The 21,018-nt window shown below is 43.0% G+C and overlaps 1 protein-coding gene across 4 annotated transcripts; it reads right to left on the bottom strand.

The window, feature by feature from the left end:
* Nucleotides 1–43: 43 nt before the first annotated feature.
* On the bottom strand, nt 44–20,548 carry and1 (actinodin1). 4 transcript variants are annotated; one of them, XM_034572974.1, is made up of 9 exons: nt 19,778–20,548; nt 19,261–19,356; nt 17,685–17,729; nt 17,154–17,299; nt 16,359–16,757; nt 15,882–16,136; nt 14,893–15,804; nt 14,337–14,862; nt 44–57 (listed from the first exon to the last, which is right to left on the bottom strand). In XM_034572974.1, the coding sequence occupies exons 2-8, from the start codon at nt 19,331–19,333 to the stop codon at nt 14,710–14,712; spliced, it is 1,983 nt and encodes a 660-aa protein (XP_034428865.1). In that variant the 5' UTR covers nt 19,334–19,356; nt 19,778–20,548; the 3' UTR covers nt 44–57; nt 14,337–14,709. The 4 variants fall into 4 exon arrangements, with proteins under 4 accessions (XP_034428865.1, XP_034428862.1, XP_034428864.1 ...); XM_034572971.1 differs by having other exon boundaries at nt 14,337–15,804; XM_034572973.1 differs by having other exon boundaries at nt 14,337–15,804; nt 19,261–20,548.
* Between the last annotated feature and the right edge of the window lie 470 nt (nt 20,549–21,018).

Raw genomic sequence — 21,018 nt, 5'->3', positions numbered from 1 at the left:
TAGTTTATTTTTTATTATATTCATGAGGTGTCTTTTGTTAGACGACAAAATAATGTGCTACCTTAATCGCAGAAATTATTCAGGAACGTTTTGGAGTCTTCGGAGGAGCTTTTTCTGTTCGGGTTTTTTTTTTTCTTCTTCTTCTTGTAAACAGGGCAATGAGATATTTTGTCGGCTCATGTGTGCAGCTACTATAAGACGGATTATTCTCTCTATTTTCCAGCGATAATTCGGTAGAGGAAGTGGGAATAAGCACGTTTTGCTGACCCTGTTTCCATGCCTGATATCTGAGGATTTGAGGAGAAGAGCGTTAAAAGATTTGTTGAACAATTTTATGCAATTAAGAATTAAGGAGGATTTTTATTATATGCCTTTATTTACACTTTGCCATTAAAGGGATGTTTCACCGTGTCGTGAGGGTCGCGTTGAGATATTTCACTGTTTTGATTTGTCGTTAAAATGTTTCTGTAGCTTTGTTCAATAGAAAGGTGACGTTCTGTTGTCTCCTACTGTGTTTTTTTCCTTCGCTTATGTAACATAAATTAAATCATGTCTCAAACAGATCTGGATGTCTCTGTATTTTTCTATTCACTTCACCCAGAGTGTGTGTGTGTGTGTGTTTGTGTGTGTGTGTGTGTGTGTGTGTGTGTTCAGAAACTGGAGCTTGGTGTCTCTCTCTCTCTCTCTCTCTCTCTCTCTCTCTCTCTCTCTCTCTCTCTCTCTCTCTCTCGGTCTCTTCCCTCCCAATCAAATTCACATGTGTTGATTAATCCATGAATTATTGACAGCGGCGTTATTTACAGGGAGGGAAGCCGATTAACAGTCCAAATTACAGCGTTCGTCTCGGTGCGAAAAAAAGACGCCATTTGGAGTATTAGGAGCGACAGAATGAATAACGAGGTGATGTCTGCAAACACACGCACATGTTTGGATGCACATCTGGGCTGCGGCTCAGAGTAAACTTTGGGAGTTAGCGCGCAGCATTATCTTTTGGGTATTAACGTCCTGCAGGATTGGACGCAAACGTCTTTCAAAGCTGTTTGTGCAGCAAAATAAAGTTGAGAAAGAACTCCTGCTGAGTAATGCTTTCCTCGGCCCGTCTTTATGCTCCTTGGCATTTGAAATATAAATAGTTTTCTCCTCCAACATCATGAAAGTTTCTCTCGAACTCGCAAACATGTTCAGCTTCATTGAAATTTCTCTTTGATTCATGTCCGGCGATGATGAGTAACTCTTCGGTCATTCCGAGGGCGTTTTTTGGCAGATTTTTTTACTGATTTTTAGATTTTGTTCTCCGCCACAGCAGAATATCCTGTTCCCATTATGCTCTATTCTTCCAGGACTTTGTGCCTACATGCATGTGATTGTCCAATATGGTCAGTTCCCTTGACGCAGCACGAATTAACAGGAGAAGTTGAGGCGTCGCCAATGTGCCTAATGCTTAATTGTCATGAATGAAGATGCAGTGTTGGTTCAGATAAGAACAAATCCAACGCTGAAAAGATTTTACTCAGTGTATCTGAGTATCCAACCTATCAGGACTCCATAGACCTCCACTGTCTAATAAACACATGATCACACTGGATGACACAACACTTCATTACTACGAACACACAGTCTCCTCCAAAAATCCATATTTCCTCCTGTTTGAGTCATGTTTGCTCAAAACAACAGAGCCCAGATGTTTTAATTCAATATTCACTTCAACACCTTTGTTATTGCACAGTGTAAAAAGATTTGAAGTGTCCAGAGAGAAACAGACAGACGAGTAGACACGTTACACTCTGATGAATAAATATAAAAGCACAAGCAGTGAGTAGTGCAAACCTCCGCCAGCTCCATTTAGACGTTCTAGTCTTCAACCAAACCATCAACTCTGCTTTGTGCACATGTGTGTGTATCTTTTTGTGTGTGTGTGTGTGTGTCTGTGTGTGTGTATTAACACCACACCCGTATCACTTGCAGAGAAACAGATAACAGATCAAACTGGTTGAATATCAGGTCCAGACATCTGAGACTAACTGCACTGGCCTTTATTTCATATTGTATAATAAATCTTTACTGTTGTGATGGAGCGTCAGGACGCAGCGTTCACATTTTAATTGAATTATCCTGAGCGGTTGCAGACAGTTAAAGTAATAAACTGGAGGAGCAGGTATAACACGGCTCAACTGGTTATGTAATGTTTTGTATTTCAAGTGTGTGATTAACTTGTGCTTTTTGCAGTGAAATATAGCAGCACTGGAAGTTAAGAGATTCTTACGTTACATTACATTAATTAGCCTTTATCATAAATCTGATCTAACAACATGACACAAAGTTAATTCCTGTAATGAGGTTGCTGAGCGTCATGTACAGAGTTGGCTGGTTGTGTTCATATTTCAGGGTTAATGTGTGTTTGTTCCTTTAATGTGTATTTGTGCCTTTTGTTTCAAATATGTTTTATTGAGCCAAGGACAAATATTTATATAATATACTGCAGTGTAATTGCTCATTTGCATTATATAAAAAAATTAAATTAACGATTTATAATACATACAATATAGATAAGATAGTCCCTTATCTAATCTTTCTTGTAGGTATTATAGTTAATGTCAGTTTTCTATCCATGTGTGTTTGTGTGTTTTTATTTCAAATACACGTGTCAATGCAAAAGAACCACAATTTAAATCAAGGAATAATGTACAAACAGGGATATAAAGCAGCTGATGTGTGTTTACCTGAAAAGTTTGTACTTATACATCAAAAATAAACACATTGAAGAGAAAAATAACACAAAACAGAAAATAAACTAAATAATGTTCATTATGAGGGAAACAAGCATACAAAGAGAGAAAAGAGTTAATTTTAGAGAAGATTTATCCTTAACCCATCCTCGGGCCCTTTATCTCCAGAGATGAAGTAACACAGGAAGTTTAATGCAGCGTAATTATCAACATGACAGTGGATGTTTTCAGGATGGCCTCTGTTTCCACTTTGCTAAAGAAAAGATTCACAGCGGGAGGCTTTTATTCTGATAATAATAATATCAGGCTGTGATATTTAATGCGAGCATGTCCTCGTTTCACCTCAGCCTGCGTTCCTCCGGCAAAACAAGCAGGATCTGCATCTTTGTCAAAGCCGTCACCACCGTTACAGGAGACGCCGCTGGCTTCTCGTAGGTGAATCACAAACCTGCGTTGTTTGATATGTTGCCAAGACAATGAAATAGAATCCAAGGAGTCCGGTTTAATCAGGCGTGCGTGTACGGTGAGTCGAGACGTTCACTCTGCACCCAGGGACAGGGCAGTTGGGGTTTTTGGTAATATGAGGAATCGCACATTTTCTTGGGGAAATTCACAACATTTTTTAACCTTTATGGAGACGGTGGCAACCAGCAAATCTTCATTCCACTTTATAATAATGAAGTGACACCAGTTTCCCAAATGTCACCACCATTTATCCATTTTCACAGATCTTATCTCGGTTTTATTGATAATTAAGTGTTGGAGGTAGTTTATTCCTACAGACAGGAAACATAATGAGCAGTCTGAGGCACTAACTTTATGAAGAAGCACAGATAAATCTGATTTAATCGTTCTCCATAAACGATTTGAAGTAAGATGGATTGCTCTTTAACTCTTAAAACAATCTGGACTTTTAATTTCACCACAGAGATTCCAACAAGTAGATAAACACTGGTCTGCACAGACACTGGAGATGAGTCCGGAGAGATAAACGATTCACCTCGCAAAGCAGAAAGTAAAGTAAAACACCTCCATTACTTTCAATTAATTGTTTGACATGTCCTTAGCGTGTCCCTCCTCTGGCTCCGTCCTAATTGGATTGAGTGGAAACGTCCTCTCGTCACGTTGCTATCTCAGTAACTGGTTCAAATCCAATCCCGACCGGAGTCGTATTGGAAAAGTGAGCGTGTATCTCGGCTGAATCGCTTCATGCATCCTCATTAGCAGCTTGATAAAGAGAGGGGAGGGTGGGGGGGTCACATTGGTTTTATAATCACTACAGTTTCAGGATAAATGTCCACGAATGTCCACGAAAATGTCCTCGTTTATATCAACAAATTAGTGTTTTGTAACCAGAAGACAGAAGAGAGAGAGAAACAACATTTACTTTGATTTTTCTCGTGTTGAGACTTGTTTTCTCGTCGCTCCTGATGCTTTTGGGATATTTCCTGTTGGCTCCTCAGATGTCAGACGTGTCGGTGAATTCACTCATCGCTGGTTGTTTCCCAGCTGCTGCTCATCGGAGAGAGTGGAGTCTGATAAGTGGGTTGGATTGTGAGGGGAGTCTGATGAGCTCGCCGTCGTCTTTTGAGTTTTCAATCACCTCCAAATGAAGATACATCAGATCAATTCTCACAATATATTTAGGGAGAAATGATCTTTGGGTGTGACTGGCATATACATTTAAAATCAGTTGTTTATTGAGCGAATCGTCCCCTAACACTTTGAGTTTAGTGTGTAGTGTGTAGTGTGTAGTGTGTTGTGTGTTGTGTGTTGTGTGTTGTGTTGTATTGTATGAAACCACTGTTGCAGGTACAGACATGAATTTCAGTACAATCTGAAAGTAGTGTGATGTTGCTGCATCTGTTGGGCCTGTGCATTAATAACTGAAGTCCAGATGGGGGCTTTGTGAATAGAGTTGGGTATTGTTTTGTTTTTTTATGATATGGGTGCTAAATCTAAACTTTTAAAACTGTACAGGTGCCAGAACCGATCGATTAAAGAAACGGCCTGTGTTTCGATTTGGTCCTGAATACTCTGGCCGTGTCAGAACCGGTGAATCATTGGAAATGGATTTTGTTACGCAACCCTGTTTATGAATGACTGATATTGAGGATTTAACCTTTTTAAAACTGTGAATCCATTCGCCTGCCACCTCTTACACGAGGATGGAGACCTTACAATGACCCTCACAGCTCTGTAGTGCCCCGGTGTTCAAGTGTTTTTCCCCTGGTGTCGAGTACCTTCACACGTACTTAGAATTTTCCAGACCTTGCAAACCACACGAGCGCATTTGAGGGTAAATAAAGCAACATGAAGCTGCATTCTGCGTATAGCTGATAGCCAGTGAAATCAATGAGGTGTTTTAGTTAATTTTGTGTGATAATTGTGTTGTGTAAATAAACACAACTCTACCAGAATACTGATCGAATATTCTGTCAATAGCTGCTGATGAGGAATCCGTCACAAAGCCACTGCTCGCTCAGGGAGACATGCAGTTATAATGTGTTTTTAAATTGTCAGGGTAGAAGTTTGATTTCTCTACCGGGGGTTTGCCCTGATAGGAGGTAGGTGCTGAAGATGTGTGATAAATAGGAGTATTAATGGTAAACAAATCATTTTAAAAATACAACAAATTACGAAATTAATAAATCTCAAGTGGTGCTTGCAGTTTTTCAAAAGCAAACTTGACCATACAAGATGGATTTATCAGCATCAAATTGTCTTGTTGAGTTTAAAGAAAAATACATTTTTGTATGTAATTAACAAGGGCCCAGTATTGAGCCTTGGGGGACACCTTTTATTAAACGTTTGCCACAAAAGCTTGAACTATGAAGCAAATATGACAAACTGCCCATCTCCATCTGTGTGGTATTATTTAAAAATAATTTGATCAGCTTGTCCGTGTCACAATGTCAATGTTTGCTTATGACGTCAATGGTGTCTTCTTTCATCCCTCGTCTCCTTGTTGTGCTTCTCGTCTGTAGCCACAGCTGTGAGCTCGTACAGTTTTTCTGTAAACGCACACATGCTCATACATATTCATGCTCATACGTTCACTTTGTGTTGTCTCTCCCTCTTTGGATCTCTGCATCGAGCTCCCAAAGGAAAATGTCAATGTGCACGTTGAATAATGCGAATATTCAGCTTATTTAGATTACTCTCGAACATCTGCACAACACAAGCTCTGATCTACACATGCAACATGAGTACAGAGCCGTGTGACACTCGTTTATTGTCCTGCCAATCACTTCCATCCATCATCTGTCACCTTTGGTCCTTCTCTCCATCCCACGACCGATCACAACAATCAAGACGGATGCTGCCGCCGCTCGTTCTCACTTTTTCATAAAAACATATTGATCCTTGGCCTCTCAGGGTCCGGCCTGAACGCAGTCATTCCCTCCGTCTTTGTCCTTCTCCTCCCTCCCTCCCTCCCTCTCTCTCTTTTGTTTCACGTGTGTTAACCTTGTGTGAGAGTCGAAACACACTGAGTGGTCTTGATTCACAGAAATAATTAGGTGACAAATGAGGCGATGCAGCTCGAGAGCCAAGATAAAGAGGGAATAACGAGTGAGGATTAAAGCAATAACGGAAGGTTGGGTGCAGCTGAAGAGGTGAATCATGAATCATGACCAGTGTCTTCTTCCTTTGTGCCTCCACATGTTTCTCAGGTGACGGTGGTATTCACGGTCGTTTCTCCTCTAAATGGTGAACACTTGAGAATGAGTTGGCCGCTGGTTAGATTCTCACCATCTGTGTACATCTTGGCAAACACAATCAATGAACAAGATGAGGGAGGCCAGGCTCCGCTGGACTAATGGTTCGTGAGGGGGAAATTGTCAGAGACTAATTGTGCCTCCTCTCGAGGAGGTTGTCGAAGATCATTTCTCTCTTCCCAAGGTGGGATGTGATCTTCAGGCTGCTGAGCAACGTTCTCTGCTCTAAATCAGCTGGTGTTTTGTTTCTTGCATGGAATATATGGATGTAATATAATGTATTACGATCACGTGTTCTTGGTTTCTACAGATTTGAACATGGCGATGTGGAGACTGCGCCAAATCCGACTCCCTGAGTTAGACTGAAACTCACGTACTTAAATCTGAGGAGCGTGTGGAATGGAGGCGAGCGTGCATGACCAAACGTCCTCATATATTCAGGCTGATGTTCCCCCTGGTTTTGGTCTCGTGCTTCAGGTCGTTCTCATGCTGTGATGTAAATCTTAGCACCTCTGAAGAGCAGCAGAATGATCTGTGGGATCAGGTCACAGCTGTCGATATAGTCGTCCCGCTTGTGCCTGTCCATTAATGTGGTCGTGACTCAGGCTGAGCACAGCGGTGGAATTGATGCAGAAAGTGAGTCTGAATGGGGGTTAACTGAATTTAAGACTGCAGAAACGGCCGCGGACAGAAGTGACGGCTCTTGAGATTATCCTGGATAATCTTTGTAGTAACGTTTGACGATGTTGTTGCTTTTCTGCATCAGGGACTGAGAAGGAAACTCACTGCAGCGTTTCGGAGGAGTCTTTTAGATTTGAATTTCAAAATGAACGACTCGAAGCACAGAGACCAAAACCAGGTGCAGCTCCCCCTGAATATATGAGCTCCATTTGTCAAGCACTCTCCCCGCCATGCAACACACTCCTCAGATTTAAGTGTGTGTGTTTCAATCAAACTCAGGTCAAACAAAGTCATGCTGTAAAATTAGATTGTGTTGGTTATATGTGAAAGGAACAGGTGAACTTTAAAAACACACAACAAATTGGATATATATTTTTTTTAACACCAAGAACCTAACGAAGTTACAATTGAGTAATAGAAACTTTGCAATATTTCAGTTTGTTTTATTTGGTGCATTCTATTTTATGCATGATTTGAAAATGCACGTGACACATTAAGAGGAAACTCTCCATTTCACTTTGCACTTTTCACTTTTACTTCATCTTTCCTTTCGAAACCTCTAAAACTTTTCCAGGGAAACGAATTGGGTGCAAACTGTAAAATATTAATATATTTTTCTACAATAATCAGAGAGAATCTTATTATCAGTGCATCAAACCAAACTGAAATCTGAAGGCCTCCCTTCATTTGATTTGAAAAGGGATTCTCTTACTTGACCTCACTAACAAGCGTTTTATTAAACTGACGGTGTTTTCTGCTTCTCCACGTTCTCCATCCAGGGTTAAATATAAAGGACCGGAGGAGGAGGAGGAGGAGGAGGAGGAGGAGGAGGAGGAGGAGGAACCATCTGTTGCTGTTTTAAACAGCTGCTCTTCTCTGCTCTGCTCCCTGTTTACACACGCACACACACGCACACACGCACACAAACCCCAGGCACAGTGGCTCCAGATGGCAAAGCTTCATGACCAAACATGGAAAGTTTGGCAAACGTACACAGAGAAAGACACAGCGACATATTTCAGCGACATACTCGGCTTTCAGAACACATTCACTCAAGTTTTATTAGAATGGACTTTGTCACATGGAGCAAACGGCTGCTCCACTTTTCACGGCCCTTCAGATGTAATTTGCATCGCGCTGCGTTACTTGGCTGTAATTAAATGTGGAAGCAGAGCAAACTTCACCCCGGCTCTGTCAGACGGACGTTTTTAGAAGAGTCATTATCACCACACTGGCCCGCGAAGGTGGCAAAAAACAAACACACGTGTTCCCTCGTACATGAACACACACCTGAAGTGTGTTAGAAAGTGATTAATATTTAATCAGACGCGCTGTTAGGGAGGGATGTGCCTACTTTGAGCGGCAGCGTGATGAATGAGTGCTCACGGCGAAGGATAGCAAGATAAACACCTGAGCATCGCCAAGACGACAGCGAGCGGCGCGGGACATCTATCACACCAAGGTTGCCACGACAACCTGTCGCCGGTTTGTCGCCAGGCGACCGCGCCGCTCGCCTCCAAGAGCCGACACACGGCGCAGGATCCCAATAATCACCAAGTTATACAACGACAGGAGAATGAAGCAAAAGGGAGGGGGGGCTTGTAGTGAAATTGTGGAATAAGTAGAACACACACAGAAGAGGTGTGTGTGTGTGTGTGTGTGTGTGTGTGTGTGTCACATATGGCCCTGGAAAAACTCACACAAACTTTCTTTTCTTTCACAGGTTTGTTTTGTCAAGCTCCCAACAAGCGTATGAATGAAGCATGTGCGCCTCACACGGGGCACAGACACAAAATTGCAATCACATAATAATGTGTGCATGTGGATTGTATAATTGTCTCCAACACGGCTAATGTCTCTGAGTAATTAATCGTAATTTTCATGTAAATTTGGTATGAAATTGGTCCATGGCTTTTTGTCTGTGAGCGACCCTGCTGAAGAACGATAAGACCACATCCCACCTCTCGTTTTGTATCTCTCTTCGTGTCTGTCTCTCCCCCCCCCACCCCCCCGGTTCTCTCTGCGTCGTCCTTGTTAGAACAGTTTCTCTTTCCTTGGGGAACAAGAGGAACCTTTTCATTGCGACTGAACTAGAAAGAGAAAAGAAAAGCTCACATTGCAGAAGACAAATCCTCTTCTATACATGTAGTGAACTTAAAGAATTACATTTGTTTTTGGTCAAACGTTTATTTTTGTATTTTTCCAAATGACCCAATAAGTGTTTTCAACCTCAGCCTCTATATCTGCTTTCTGATGGATGCCCTCAAACAGAAGTCAGTAAAACGGCTGATAAATAGAAAATCACATTTAGGATTTAAGACCTGAAGGATTTACTTTGGGTGTAAACCAGAAGCTCACACACTTCTCAGGGTCAACATCAAACGAGAGTTTGAAAAAAAATGCACATGTCAAAGGTTGAGCGTTAAGAAGAATTATGCATCCTCATTGATTCTGAAAGTCTGAGACGACTTTGAGCAAAGAAAAAGTTGAGCTGCTACGAATAAGAAATGGAATAAAAATAGAGAATTAAATAGACTTTAAAAATGTAAAATAGAGCCTTCGTAAATCTGCCTCTGGAAATCGCTGACTCTGTTTTCCTCTGACCTCGTCAGAGAGAATATCAATGTGCGAACAGTGGAGTAAACCACAGGCTCACACTCTGATCCACCGCCTACATATATTCATTCTTTGTTGAACAAGGCGTAATTATTATAATTTGTGTTAATACTTTTTCAGAAAGCTCAACCTACTCAGTGCTTCTTGTCCAAATAAGAAAATGAGTGAACCGAATTTAAGGTTAGATTTAAGGACTTTAAGTTTGAGAGTGTTTACAAAATATATACATGTAATTATACATTTTTAAAAACCTTTACGACACTTTGGCTTCACTTTTGGGGCGCCATCTTTATTTACAGTCTATGAATTTATTACTATGAAAAAAGACTTTTCTTATAGCGCCATCAGCAGGTCAACATTTCCACTTTCACACTGGCACAAAGTTTGGTACAGAAATCACTGGTTCAAACACTGAGACTAACTTTCTCTTTCTGTCGCTTGTTTATTGCAGCTGCAACTTAAAGAAATCATTTTAATGAACATTTTACAACTGAAAACTCGAGGAAGGTTAAACCGATGAAGTTTTACAGGACTAATGAGGAACTTTAAATCTAATCAGGCTTTTAATGAGACACTTTTTTTTTTTTAAAGGTTGTTTGGGACCTTTTCTTTTTTTTTAACGACATCCACAAAAACACTTTCACTTCACGGCACAGCCTTATTTATTTATTTTATTTTATTTCCTTGGATCTTTGTATCACCTTTAAACTGATTTGACAGACAAAGCGACACCGGAGACTCGAGGAATTCACACTAATAAAACCATTAAGAAATGAGGGCGATAAGAGCAGTAAAATAGGAGAAATAAAGGAGAAAGATGTTATTATGCATATGACGTAAAAGGAAATAAAATCGGTAAAACATAAACCGAGTCTAAGAAACACAGATTATACAGCACAGTGTGTTTTTGATGAATTGGTACATTATATCAATGCCAAATGGAAAATGTCAGCAGAGACATTGAGTTTCAGGCGGTTTGTCGTCACTTCGCTTTTCATTTCTCTCCTTCCACTTTCATTTCTCACCCCCAGTGTCTCCTCTGCCCTTCCCCTGTTTCCTCCACCTGTTTTCTTTGGACTCCTTCACTTCCTGAGGATCAGTAATTGGAAATGAGAGCAGAGGTCGACCCCCCGCCGAGTCATTTCACTCGGTATTAGTTCTCAGCTTTGAAGAGAAGGTGGCAGAAGAACCTGCTCTTCTTTTATTTGAAGAAACTCCACCTGTGAGTCATCTCTACGTGAGTCCATCAATCCGAGGTGTTGACCCACAAAGAATACTTGTCTTTGCTTCTGGGGATTTGCAGTGATGCATAAAATCTCCTTAGCCACAATCCTTGTTCTATTAAAAATCAAAAGCTTCCACCTCTTTTATACACATTTTGATTTAAATAGTTTAAACTCACCTGACGGAGTTTGCGATCCAAGTGTTTTGGCTAAACTTCAGGGAAGTGTCATGTCCTACATCTGTATAATCTGTGGTTCAGTTTCATCCGTGTATCAGTCAAACTAAATTCTCCCCTCGTCAGCCTCTGGATTTGACTTTTGTCTGCTGCCTGTGGAAAGTTAGAGGAACTCACCACTGCAGGTTGATCACACGGCTTTGTGCCTAGTTCTGTAAATCACTGTCGTGCATTTTGATTTGTTTTGATTTCTCCATCCTGCAGCTCTGGTTGATGTGGACGTCGCCTCTGTCACAATCTAATATTAAGACCTTTAAATTCACATCGAGCTCATTATCGAAAACTGCTCCCATCCAAGTGATTTACACACAGAAAACAGAGGAACAATTTCTAAATCCATTAAAAAGAGGAATATAAAGCTGCAGGCAATAGTTTTCTCATTAGTTTCAGTTGACTGTTAAATGCTCAGAAAATACATTAAAGAAAATTACTATTGCCAATTATCTTTCTGTTACCTGATCTCACAGAAACAGAATAAACGAGGGTGGTTCAAATGAAAATGTTAAAGATATTTAACTGTCAAAACAGCGACAACTTTCTTCTCAATTTCCCTCCAGGCAGCGTGATATTAATAAAAGTGAAGTTGTGATTGGTTGGTTGATAATTAACGTCCCAGTAGCTGATGACAGGTCGGAGGTGTAAATATTTACAGTGGAATTCATGTGACAGTTTGATCTATTGTTGGTCTCGGTGAAATAAATCAGCTCTGACTCCTGTTGACAGCATCAAACCTCCACCTCGTCCTCCCCTGCTCATCAGCGACCACAAGAGGGAGTCCCAGCTGTGTGTGTGTGTGTGGGGGGGGGGGGGTGGGGATAGGACTATCAGCAGCTGGAGGCAGATATAATTGGTAGTGAGCATCTCTTATCTTTCTGTCTCACACACACACGCTCTCGTTTGTGTTTATCTTTCGACCTGATCTCTCGTTCTCTCTCTGTCATCACGGCACCAAGGTTTATTTCATCTTCTGCCTCCGAAAGGAAACAAAACCACAGTCACAGAATTTATCATTACATCCCATTTCATTTTAATCAGAGCGGCCTGGTCTAATTGCTGAAACATTCATTAGGTTCTCAGGGATTTTCTCCAGATAAATGTAGTCTCAGAAAGTTTAGGGTCATTTGAACCAAACCAATCATCTTTGCTATTTTTGATTTTCAATATTGTCTGTTGATTTTTCTTGTTTTTAATTGTGTATTAAAAGTTTGTTTGAATCTGTGTTGAATTTGTTGTTTTGCAGAAGCCACATTGCCTAAATATCTTTGTCTTTGGAAGCTTGGAAGTTCCTGAACATTTTAATCGCAAGTACAAATAAATAGATTAACTTTTCAACTTGAGGAAAAGTAAGAACTTGGTTTGTGAGTATATTCAATATACTTAAAGTATTAAGAGTGTAGCATTCGTGTAAATGTAGTGGAGAAAAGTACTTGACAATAAATCTACTTAGTTGAAGTACAGATAAATGGAAAATGTACTTTAAAAGTTCAGTAGCAAAGTAAATGTACATCCCACCACCGAACATAACATCAAGACTTCAGTATTAATATTTAGTATTCAGTATTAATGTGAATTCAAGAAATGTAATATTCACTTTCTTACAAAGGTTTAGAGACATAACTCAACGTCTGCAGTTGAGAAAGTAATAAAACTCCCTGAACTCTTTTTTTTTTTCTGTGTCGTCACTTTTACATTTTCAAGATAAACTGCATTTCCAGATATTATCAGGAAGCTAATTTCATAGAGACACAATATCCTGCAGGGACGAAAAAACATCAGATAATAGAAAAGTAAGAACACGGACAATAAACAGTCGTGTGAACAGAAAGGAGACAAATCGATAACCTGCAGCCACAATGAAATCTTTTGTCAGAACAACTTTTACGGTGTTTTCTGGAAGTGGAGACTCGTCGTCCATTTTTATTTTCAGTCTATTTGTCTCAGTGTTTGACAGCTGTTCTATGATTAAGTGAATCCAGTTTCCTTTTTTATTCATGTTAACAACTCTGCTCGTTTAATGGAGTCTCGTCCTTTTTCTCATTTCTCCCTGTGCATGAATTTACTGCCCACTTTTATTTTTCATAGTTTCTCATTTGCCTCCAGTGAAAACTTCAAAGTTCGACTCCTCGTCGTCAGCTGTTTTACAGAGAAACATGTGGAGCTCGCTGTGCAACGACACATCGAGAGAAGAAGAGCGATGAAGACGTCTGTAGAAGACAGAACTTTTACTCTGACATGTGCTCAGTCAATCTCCATAAATCTTTGTTCCTCTTAGGTGAAATAAACACTGTTATTACTGAAGCTTCCACAGTAATTATTCTTCAGTCGTCTCCTCAAATAGGTTTGTGAACATTTGTTGTTGTGTTAATCATGTCGATCCATCTCCATGGAGATATGCAATCCTGTCTCTTCACGCTGTTACGACAAACACCTCAATATCAGCCAATACTGGATCAACTGTGAGCTGTGGCTCAGGAGGTAGAGAGTGTTGTCCATGAACCAGAAGGCCGGTGGTTTGATGCCCAGCTGTGTCCTTGGGCAAGATACTGAAGTGCTATAATAATAATAATTTATTTCATGGCACCTTTTTAGAAACTCAGGGACGTATGACAACAAATGAATAATTATAGTGAAACATTCAAATCAGATTAGGAGACACCCACAAAATAAATAAATACAGTCCTTTTTATTTAAAAAACCCTCCAGCTGGTTCGTCATCAGCTGTTCGAGAACCACGACGTCTCCTCACATCAGAACAAGTCGTCTTGAAGAACTCAAACTTTATTCTAATCTTTACTCATTTAAAAGGTCGTTTGCTGTCAGATTTGACTCTTTTGAAAGTCTGTATCTCAGCCAGTCTCCCTCCGTCAGATAATTCAGCTCCGATGAAATTAGATTTGAGCTTTGGGAATTTAAATAAAAAAAATAAAAATGAGGCCTTATAAAAATATGAACTACTTTTCGGACGTTTCATTCAAGAAAGTGATTAAACACCAAAAATGAGACAAAATGTCAGTGCTGTTGAGTCAAATGTCAAGATTCAATAAATCAAATGCAAAAAAACAGCATTCTAGAGCTTTTTATTTTTTATTAGAACATTCAAAATGAAAAAAAAACTTTACATAATCCATCACTGACAAAAACACAATTTTAAAAAAGTGAGATGCATAGAAAGAGAAGCGAAGCTGAGAGTTATCACACATTCGAGTGAACTGAGGAGGTTTGAGGTGGAAGCTGGAAAAAAAGCAAAGCAACAGATGTGAAGCAGCTACAGAGATGAAAACTTTGCTGGAACTCCCTCAGCTTTCTGAGCGCGCTCCCAACAGCTGGAAGCTTTGTGTGGATGCACGTGCATGTGCTTGCTCACTGGGTCCATAGACTTCTCATGTGTCCCTTATCTGGTCCAGTCTGGACTGGCTGTGCACTGTGTGAGGCGGTCATGGGCTAAGCTACAAGAACGCACGGGACTGTGTATTCATGTCCATCTGCATGCATGACTGTGTTTGTGTGTTTATTTCTTGCGGTAGTCGCCTGCGTAAGCTCTGCGATCATCCTGCTCGGGGCTCTGGTCTCCGTAGAGCCTCAGGATGTCCTGCAGGCTCGGGATACCCTTTGACATCTGAGGGTTTGACATCTGAGGGTAGGACATCTGAGGGTAGGACATCTGAGGGTAGGACATCGGAGAGTAGGACATGTGAGGCTCCTCCTGGCCACTCTGGTAGGGCTCCGCCTCGTACTGCTCCTGCTCCGGCTGCTCTGGCTGATACTCCCTCTCTGCTGCCCCCTGGCTGTGGTCCTCCTCGGCGTGATGCTCGGGCTGGGCCTCGACATGGGGCTGCTCGGGCTCGTAGCGACGCAGGCGGCAGTCCCTGTCGTACTCGGGGTCACAGTCGGGGTTGGACGGCTCCATGACGCCGTTTCGTGTGCCATCGGCATTCAGGTGGGGCTCGTAGGCCTCGGCAGGGTAGGGCATGTGGCGGTGAACTCCAGAGCGAGGCTCGGTGGGCTTCACGGGGAAGCAATCCTGGTCGTAGCCGATGAAGCATTCATAGCCCTCCTTGGTCTTACCTGGGGGGCCCAGAGGGTGGCGCTCCTCGTGGGCAGGCTCCTCATAACTGGGGTTGGAGAACGGGATCTGCTGCCTGGGGTTGGAAGGACCACGGCGATGCATGGCAGCCGCCGCCTCACGGATTGCAGAGAAAGGATCGTTGGGGTTGGACTCTGGAGCCGCCTCCATGCGTGGAGAATGGGGGTCATTTTGTTGAGCTTGGGCCATGTAGCGGCGCAGAAGAGCATATGGGTCGTTAGCCTGAGGAGAAGCTGCAGGAGAAGCTGGAGGAGCAGCTGGAGCCTGGTGGTACATCGCATAAGGATCAGAACCTCTGTTAGCCTGAGCATAAGCATCCCTGAACATGGCATAGGGGTCGTTCTGCTCAGCTACTGGAGGGGCGGCACGGATGGCGGCGGCTTCATCTGCCTCGTCGTTTTTGTACGAGTGTGGGGGGTTGGCGAATCTGGTGGCGCTAAGGGGGTTGCAGCCCTCTTCGTAAAGAGGGTTGCAGGATCCAGGGCCGGCAGGGGTAGGTTGTTTAGGAGCACGGGGGGCCTGGAGGAGAGAGAGAGACCCACTTACATCATGATAGTCACAGCTTAGATGTAAATAAAAAACAAAAGCAAACATACCACGAGGGAGGCTGCGTAGGCACAGGCGGGATCCCTGACGGGGTCACAGTTGGGGTACTGCAGGTAGACGCCAGAGGGGGCTTTCTGCACCAGCTTGGGTTTGCAGGAGGGGTCTTTCTTGGGATCACAGCCGAGGTGGGCGTAGGATGGCAGGGGCCCGGCGGAGGGTGCGTACCCGTAGGCAGCTCTCAGGTGGTACTGCAGACACTCCACGTCTTCAGATGCGCAGATCCGCAGCAGCTCAGCCTTCTGCTCCTGAAGCATGAAAAACAGACCGATGTGGTCCCATGGTTTCGTTAAAGGCTGGAGGCAGAAGCTTTTTATATCTTTCAAATAATTCTGATGGAATATGTAGGAATTTATAGGATAACTAAGACAATCTAGGTGAATATCTGTGCAGCAGATCTTCTATTTTTAATTCACTAAAATCAGTAGTTTGCAGTAATGCATAATGAAAAAAAACATCTAATATCTTACCTTGGAGAGGAAAGGTGTTGAGGATGGAGCGTAGTACTGATACCCAGACTGTGGGTCCTTTGCCGGAGCAGAGCGGACGTACATAGGCGCTGGGGCCTTGGCAGGTGCTGCAGCTGGGAGCACCAGGGGCTGGTAGGGGCTCTTGCCCTGGATCAGAGCAGCATACAGGCAGTAGGTATCCTTGGTGGGGTCACAGGTTTTTACCGGTGCAGGCTTGGGGGCCTCTGGTTTTGGCTTGGGCCTGCTGGTGTAGGCGGACACGCAGTTGGGGTCGTCGGAATCTGCGCAGGACTTGTAGATATCCCCCAGGTGGTGCAGGTAGGCCTTGTAGGAGCGACGGCCCTCGGCGCGGTTCTTGTTCTGGAGGTAGGCCAGGTAGATGCGGTCCATCTCGTGAACCTGAGAGCAGGAAGCGGAGGGGGGGGGGGAGGGTTTTACTGCGGAGCTGACACATTGTGGGCAATAACAACAGAGCACAAGCTGTGAAGTGATGCTCCACCCTGATTCATTTTAGCACCAACTTACTTTTATAGGCTTAAAATCCGACTTTTAAATGTCTCTGGCATCATGGGGATTTTGTTGTTTACCACTGACACTAATTGTAAAAGGTTTTCATGGTGGAAAGGTTTGAAAACATCAGTGTAAACGTGTCAAAACACTCAAAACACTGACGGGATACAACACATCTCTTGCACAAGGCATGAACGTTATTACCTTTACCACCTTTTTTTTAAATGAGTTGTTAATGTCCAGATAACAAACAGGGGTTCTTTGTGTATGAGTGTGTTTACTCACTGCCTCCTGGTTGCCGTTGTCAGTGAAGAACTTGTACCAGTTCCAGAAGTCGGAGTGCTGTTTGTACCAGCTGATGTTCCTGCGGTTGCGGACCAGACTCCGCTGTGACGCTGCAGCAGTCGCCCTCTCCTGGATACTTTCCCCCGCTGAGGTCAGGAGAGAATTAAAAAACAAAAATGAAGGCACTGCTGAGCCCAGAGATTCCAAACTCACTCGGTCATCAAATTCAAGGACTTGTTCCTGTGACTTCTAAAGTTTATAACAAGATATTCAAGGGCTCAAACTTGTTATATATCATTAAGACTCTTTATGTGATATGACATATCAATCATGAGGTGAAGAGTTGATGCTACAGCAAAGTGAGGTGATGGATCTGATCTGGGAACATTTTATAACAACTTTTATGTCTTTCACCTCTGGCAGACTGACACTGTGCACTTTTAGAAACAAGCACCACTGTGTACGTTCATCCCTCCATCCTCTATGATGCTTTTCCATGTTTGTGCTTCGGTAAAAAAAATACATATCTACCATCTCCTTTGGCCTTTAGCCCGATTGGTCCAGCAGACAGGAACGCTACAGAGAAAAACAAAAACAGAAGTTGCTGAAGCTGAAATTGAGACGTGCTTACTCCTCATTGTGCGACTTTTGAAACGTGTCTCGAATACATAAGTGATAATATGACATTAAACCTGGAGCCCTCACAGATTCATTAAATAGGGCAGAGGTAATTGGCTCTGCCTGCGGCGCTGGCGACAGCAGCTCTTTGTAGATTTTATAGGTGAGCCTGTAACATCAAACCCCCTGCTGGGCTCTCAAAGAGCTGTGTGTGCACTCTGTGTGTACGTATGTGTTTGCTGCCGTTTGACCACATGCTGCTGTGGGGAGCAGCGGAGCGAGCTCTTTTCATCTCCGCAGGGAGAAGGTGTTAATGCCTTACAGAGGAAGAGGAGGAGAGGGAGGAAGAAGGAAAGGGGGGGGGGGGGGAACAGATGACCGGAGATCCATGGAGGGATAATTCAGGGTTACGGGGAAAAACATCATAAAGGGTTTTGATGATCTCTGATGGAGGAGTCAGGGAGATGTGATGTGCACAGGGGCAAAAGTAGGAATCTGCAAAGAATGAATGTGAAGGTGACCCGGGGGGTGCAGGAGGGGGGGGGGGGGGGGGGGGGCTGCTAAATGATGCTGCCTCAGTGTATCCGCTGTATTGTTTTTTACGAGCCTGTAAAAGAGAGGCTGGCACATCTGGAAACAGCAGCGCTTTAAGAGGGCAGAGGAGGAGGTGATGCTGACAGGTAATAATTTTTTTACGGGAGCAGGAACGATGAAAGGAGAAAGAAGTCCCCCCCCCCCTGACTACCGCTAATGTTTTCCCCAGTTCACTATCGGACAGTGCAATTTTAAAAACGATTTTAAAAGGGGAGATGAGATGTGAATACGTTGAGTCATGTCATGAGAGGAAGGTGGAAACAGGTGTTGGAGGATTAACCTGTCATGTCGTGATAGATGAACATCACAGTGATGATACACGTGAAGCTGAGTTGAGTTACAACCACTTTTAACATAGAGTGAGTCCATGGCCATGAACTGGTGAAGGGCAGAACACCTTTAACGCTCCAGTTAACCCTGAGCTCAGAGAAACGAGACCTTGAGATGAACATGACGCTGGTGAGGAGCTGGAAGGAACAGGCAGGAAACAGAGGAGATGAATACAGACCATAATACTAAAATAAACAGGGAGTAAAGAGAGATTCTGAGGATGAGAAGAAAAGAGAAGCAAAGGAGGACGAAGGTACTTTTTAATCCTCTCGTTTTATTTGAGAGCTCAAGGTTTTACATTTAAAAGAATAGGATCCACTTGCTTTATTTGGCCCAGCTGCTACAAATGCTGCACCAGCTCTGACTTTCACCCATATCTTTCTAGTTTTATTGAAATAAGATTTTGGTGGTTTTTCCTGAATTCTTCTTTCACTTCTGATTACGTAATCAAACCAGCCATTTACATACAGGACGTAATGTATAACGTGATGGTATCCGTCCATAGTGACAGACGTGTGGCATTCTGACCTGACTGTTTATTTAATGATGTGTGTCGTGAACTCACCGGGCAGCAGCACCACAGCCAGCGCAGCGGTGATGAACACGCCCAAGAAACTGGATCTCCTCCGTCCAGCCATGACTTCTCACACCTCCTCCTCTCCTGCAAACACCACAGTCACAAAAGGATGATTTCACCTCCAAAAACAATCCACTCAGTTGCTCTTGAGCCTAAAAATCTTGATTACAAAGGGAAATCGTGGATTATTGATCTAAAAACATCCTGCATGAATACAGAGAAGGCTACAAAACTGCTGAATCCCTGTTGGAAGGTGTTAAATGTCCTCTGCTGAGACCTCAGACCTGAGCTAGTTTTCCCCTGCAGAGCCGATGAAGTGACCCCTGCAGCTCTGAGCTGAACTCTGTAACTGTGGAGGCTTTAAACAAACATGCTGCCTCACGGCCCCTGGCTGCTGTGTCATTGTAAAACCTGAACCAGGTGTTTTCCTGCAGCCAAACTTCAACCTGAACTTGAATCAGGTAAATAAACACAGAGGTAGCAGAGGTTAGTTTAGTGTTCTTACCTGTGGTTATCTTCTCAGCGTGGATGTCTGCAGATCCAGATGTGGACTCCAGAGAGACAACAGGTCCACCTGGGCTCAAACACTAAGTGTGTGTGTGTGTGTTGTAGAGGTTCCTGGTGCACCCCGTCCCTGTGGCCCTTCTGTCAGACTGCCCTGACAACGGGATCCCGGATGGTTTTAAACCGAGCCCGTCATCCCCTGACGTACACACACACACACATTCATTAACACTCGGGCAGGAAAACACACACACACACACATGCACCACCTGAGGGGGTCAAGGGCCACCTCAACATGGCACCTGATTGGCTGCAACTTTCTGTGATTGTGGACCAATCGCAGGCACCGTAATTAAGCACAGGAAAAGAGAGGGGGTGGGGGGGGCTTGAAGTAGAGATGGAGACGTGGAGAAATGGTAGAAGAAGTTGTCTTAAGTGATGTTTCATTAATTTATTATTTAATTTGACAAACATGGTTTTAAACATGAGTCTCATTGGAAGTTAGAAGTTGGTTTGAGGAAGCATCAGAGACTCGAGAGGCAGAAAAACATCGAGAGACAGAAGAGACGGGAGAAAGAAAACATGAGGAACTAATGAAGGGGCGCGGCGGTGCCACATACGCACTTTTCAGAGACGTGAGAGAGGCCAAACCACAGCTTCTGTCCAAACCTGAACACACACACACAGGGACAGCTGGTCTACACATGAGGAATTTGATAATCTACAGTTTCCTCCTCACTTTTAACTGTGTTGGGACATGCCAGCCTTGTAACACACACATGTACGCAGGGATTCGGTCACTATTTTATTATTGTGCACCGTTGGGACCTTTCAGCGTTTTGTTTGTGATCAGTTCTAATCCTTAAAGCTCCTGAAAACTCGACAATTAAACGTTCATGACACAATAAGTTTCAATACATTTACTTAATTTCATATATTTTTTTATTTGTCAATAATTTAAAATATAATTATTTGCCAGTTAAAGAAAAAAACACCAGAGACTTACAGACGTTTTTCAAAAACCTGATTAGTCGAAAGCTAACGAGCCACCAACCATTTCCCACATGAAAGAGGTACCAGTGTCCAGGCCCCCCCCCCCCCCCATCTTTGGAGCAGATCTCTCTTAATGTTTTAACACGAAGTCGCCTGCATAAAGAAATGTGTTTTCACAGTTTGAGTGTGTGACCTGCACAGAGCTCTGACCTCGTCCTCGTCCAGCACCTCTGGGACGAACAGGGACAC

Source organism: Hippoglossus hippoglossus, chromosome 20, assembly GCF_009819705.1.
Source record: "Hippoglossus hippoglossus isolate fHipHip1 chromosome 20, fHipHip1.pri, whole genome shotgun sequence".
Lineage (NCBI taxonomy): Eukaryota > Metazoa > Chordata > Actinopteri > Pleuronectiformes > Pleuronectidae > Hippoglossus > Hippoglossus hippoglossus.
The sequence above is the reverse complement of the archived record's forward strand: the minus strand, read 5'-3'. Positions and strand labels throughout refer to the sequence as shown.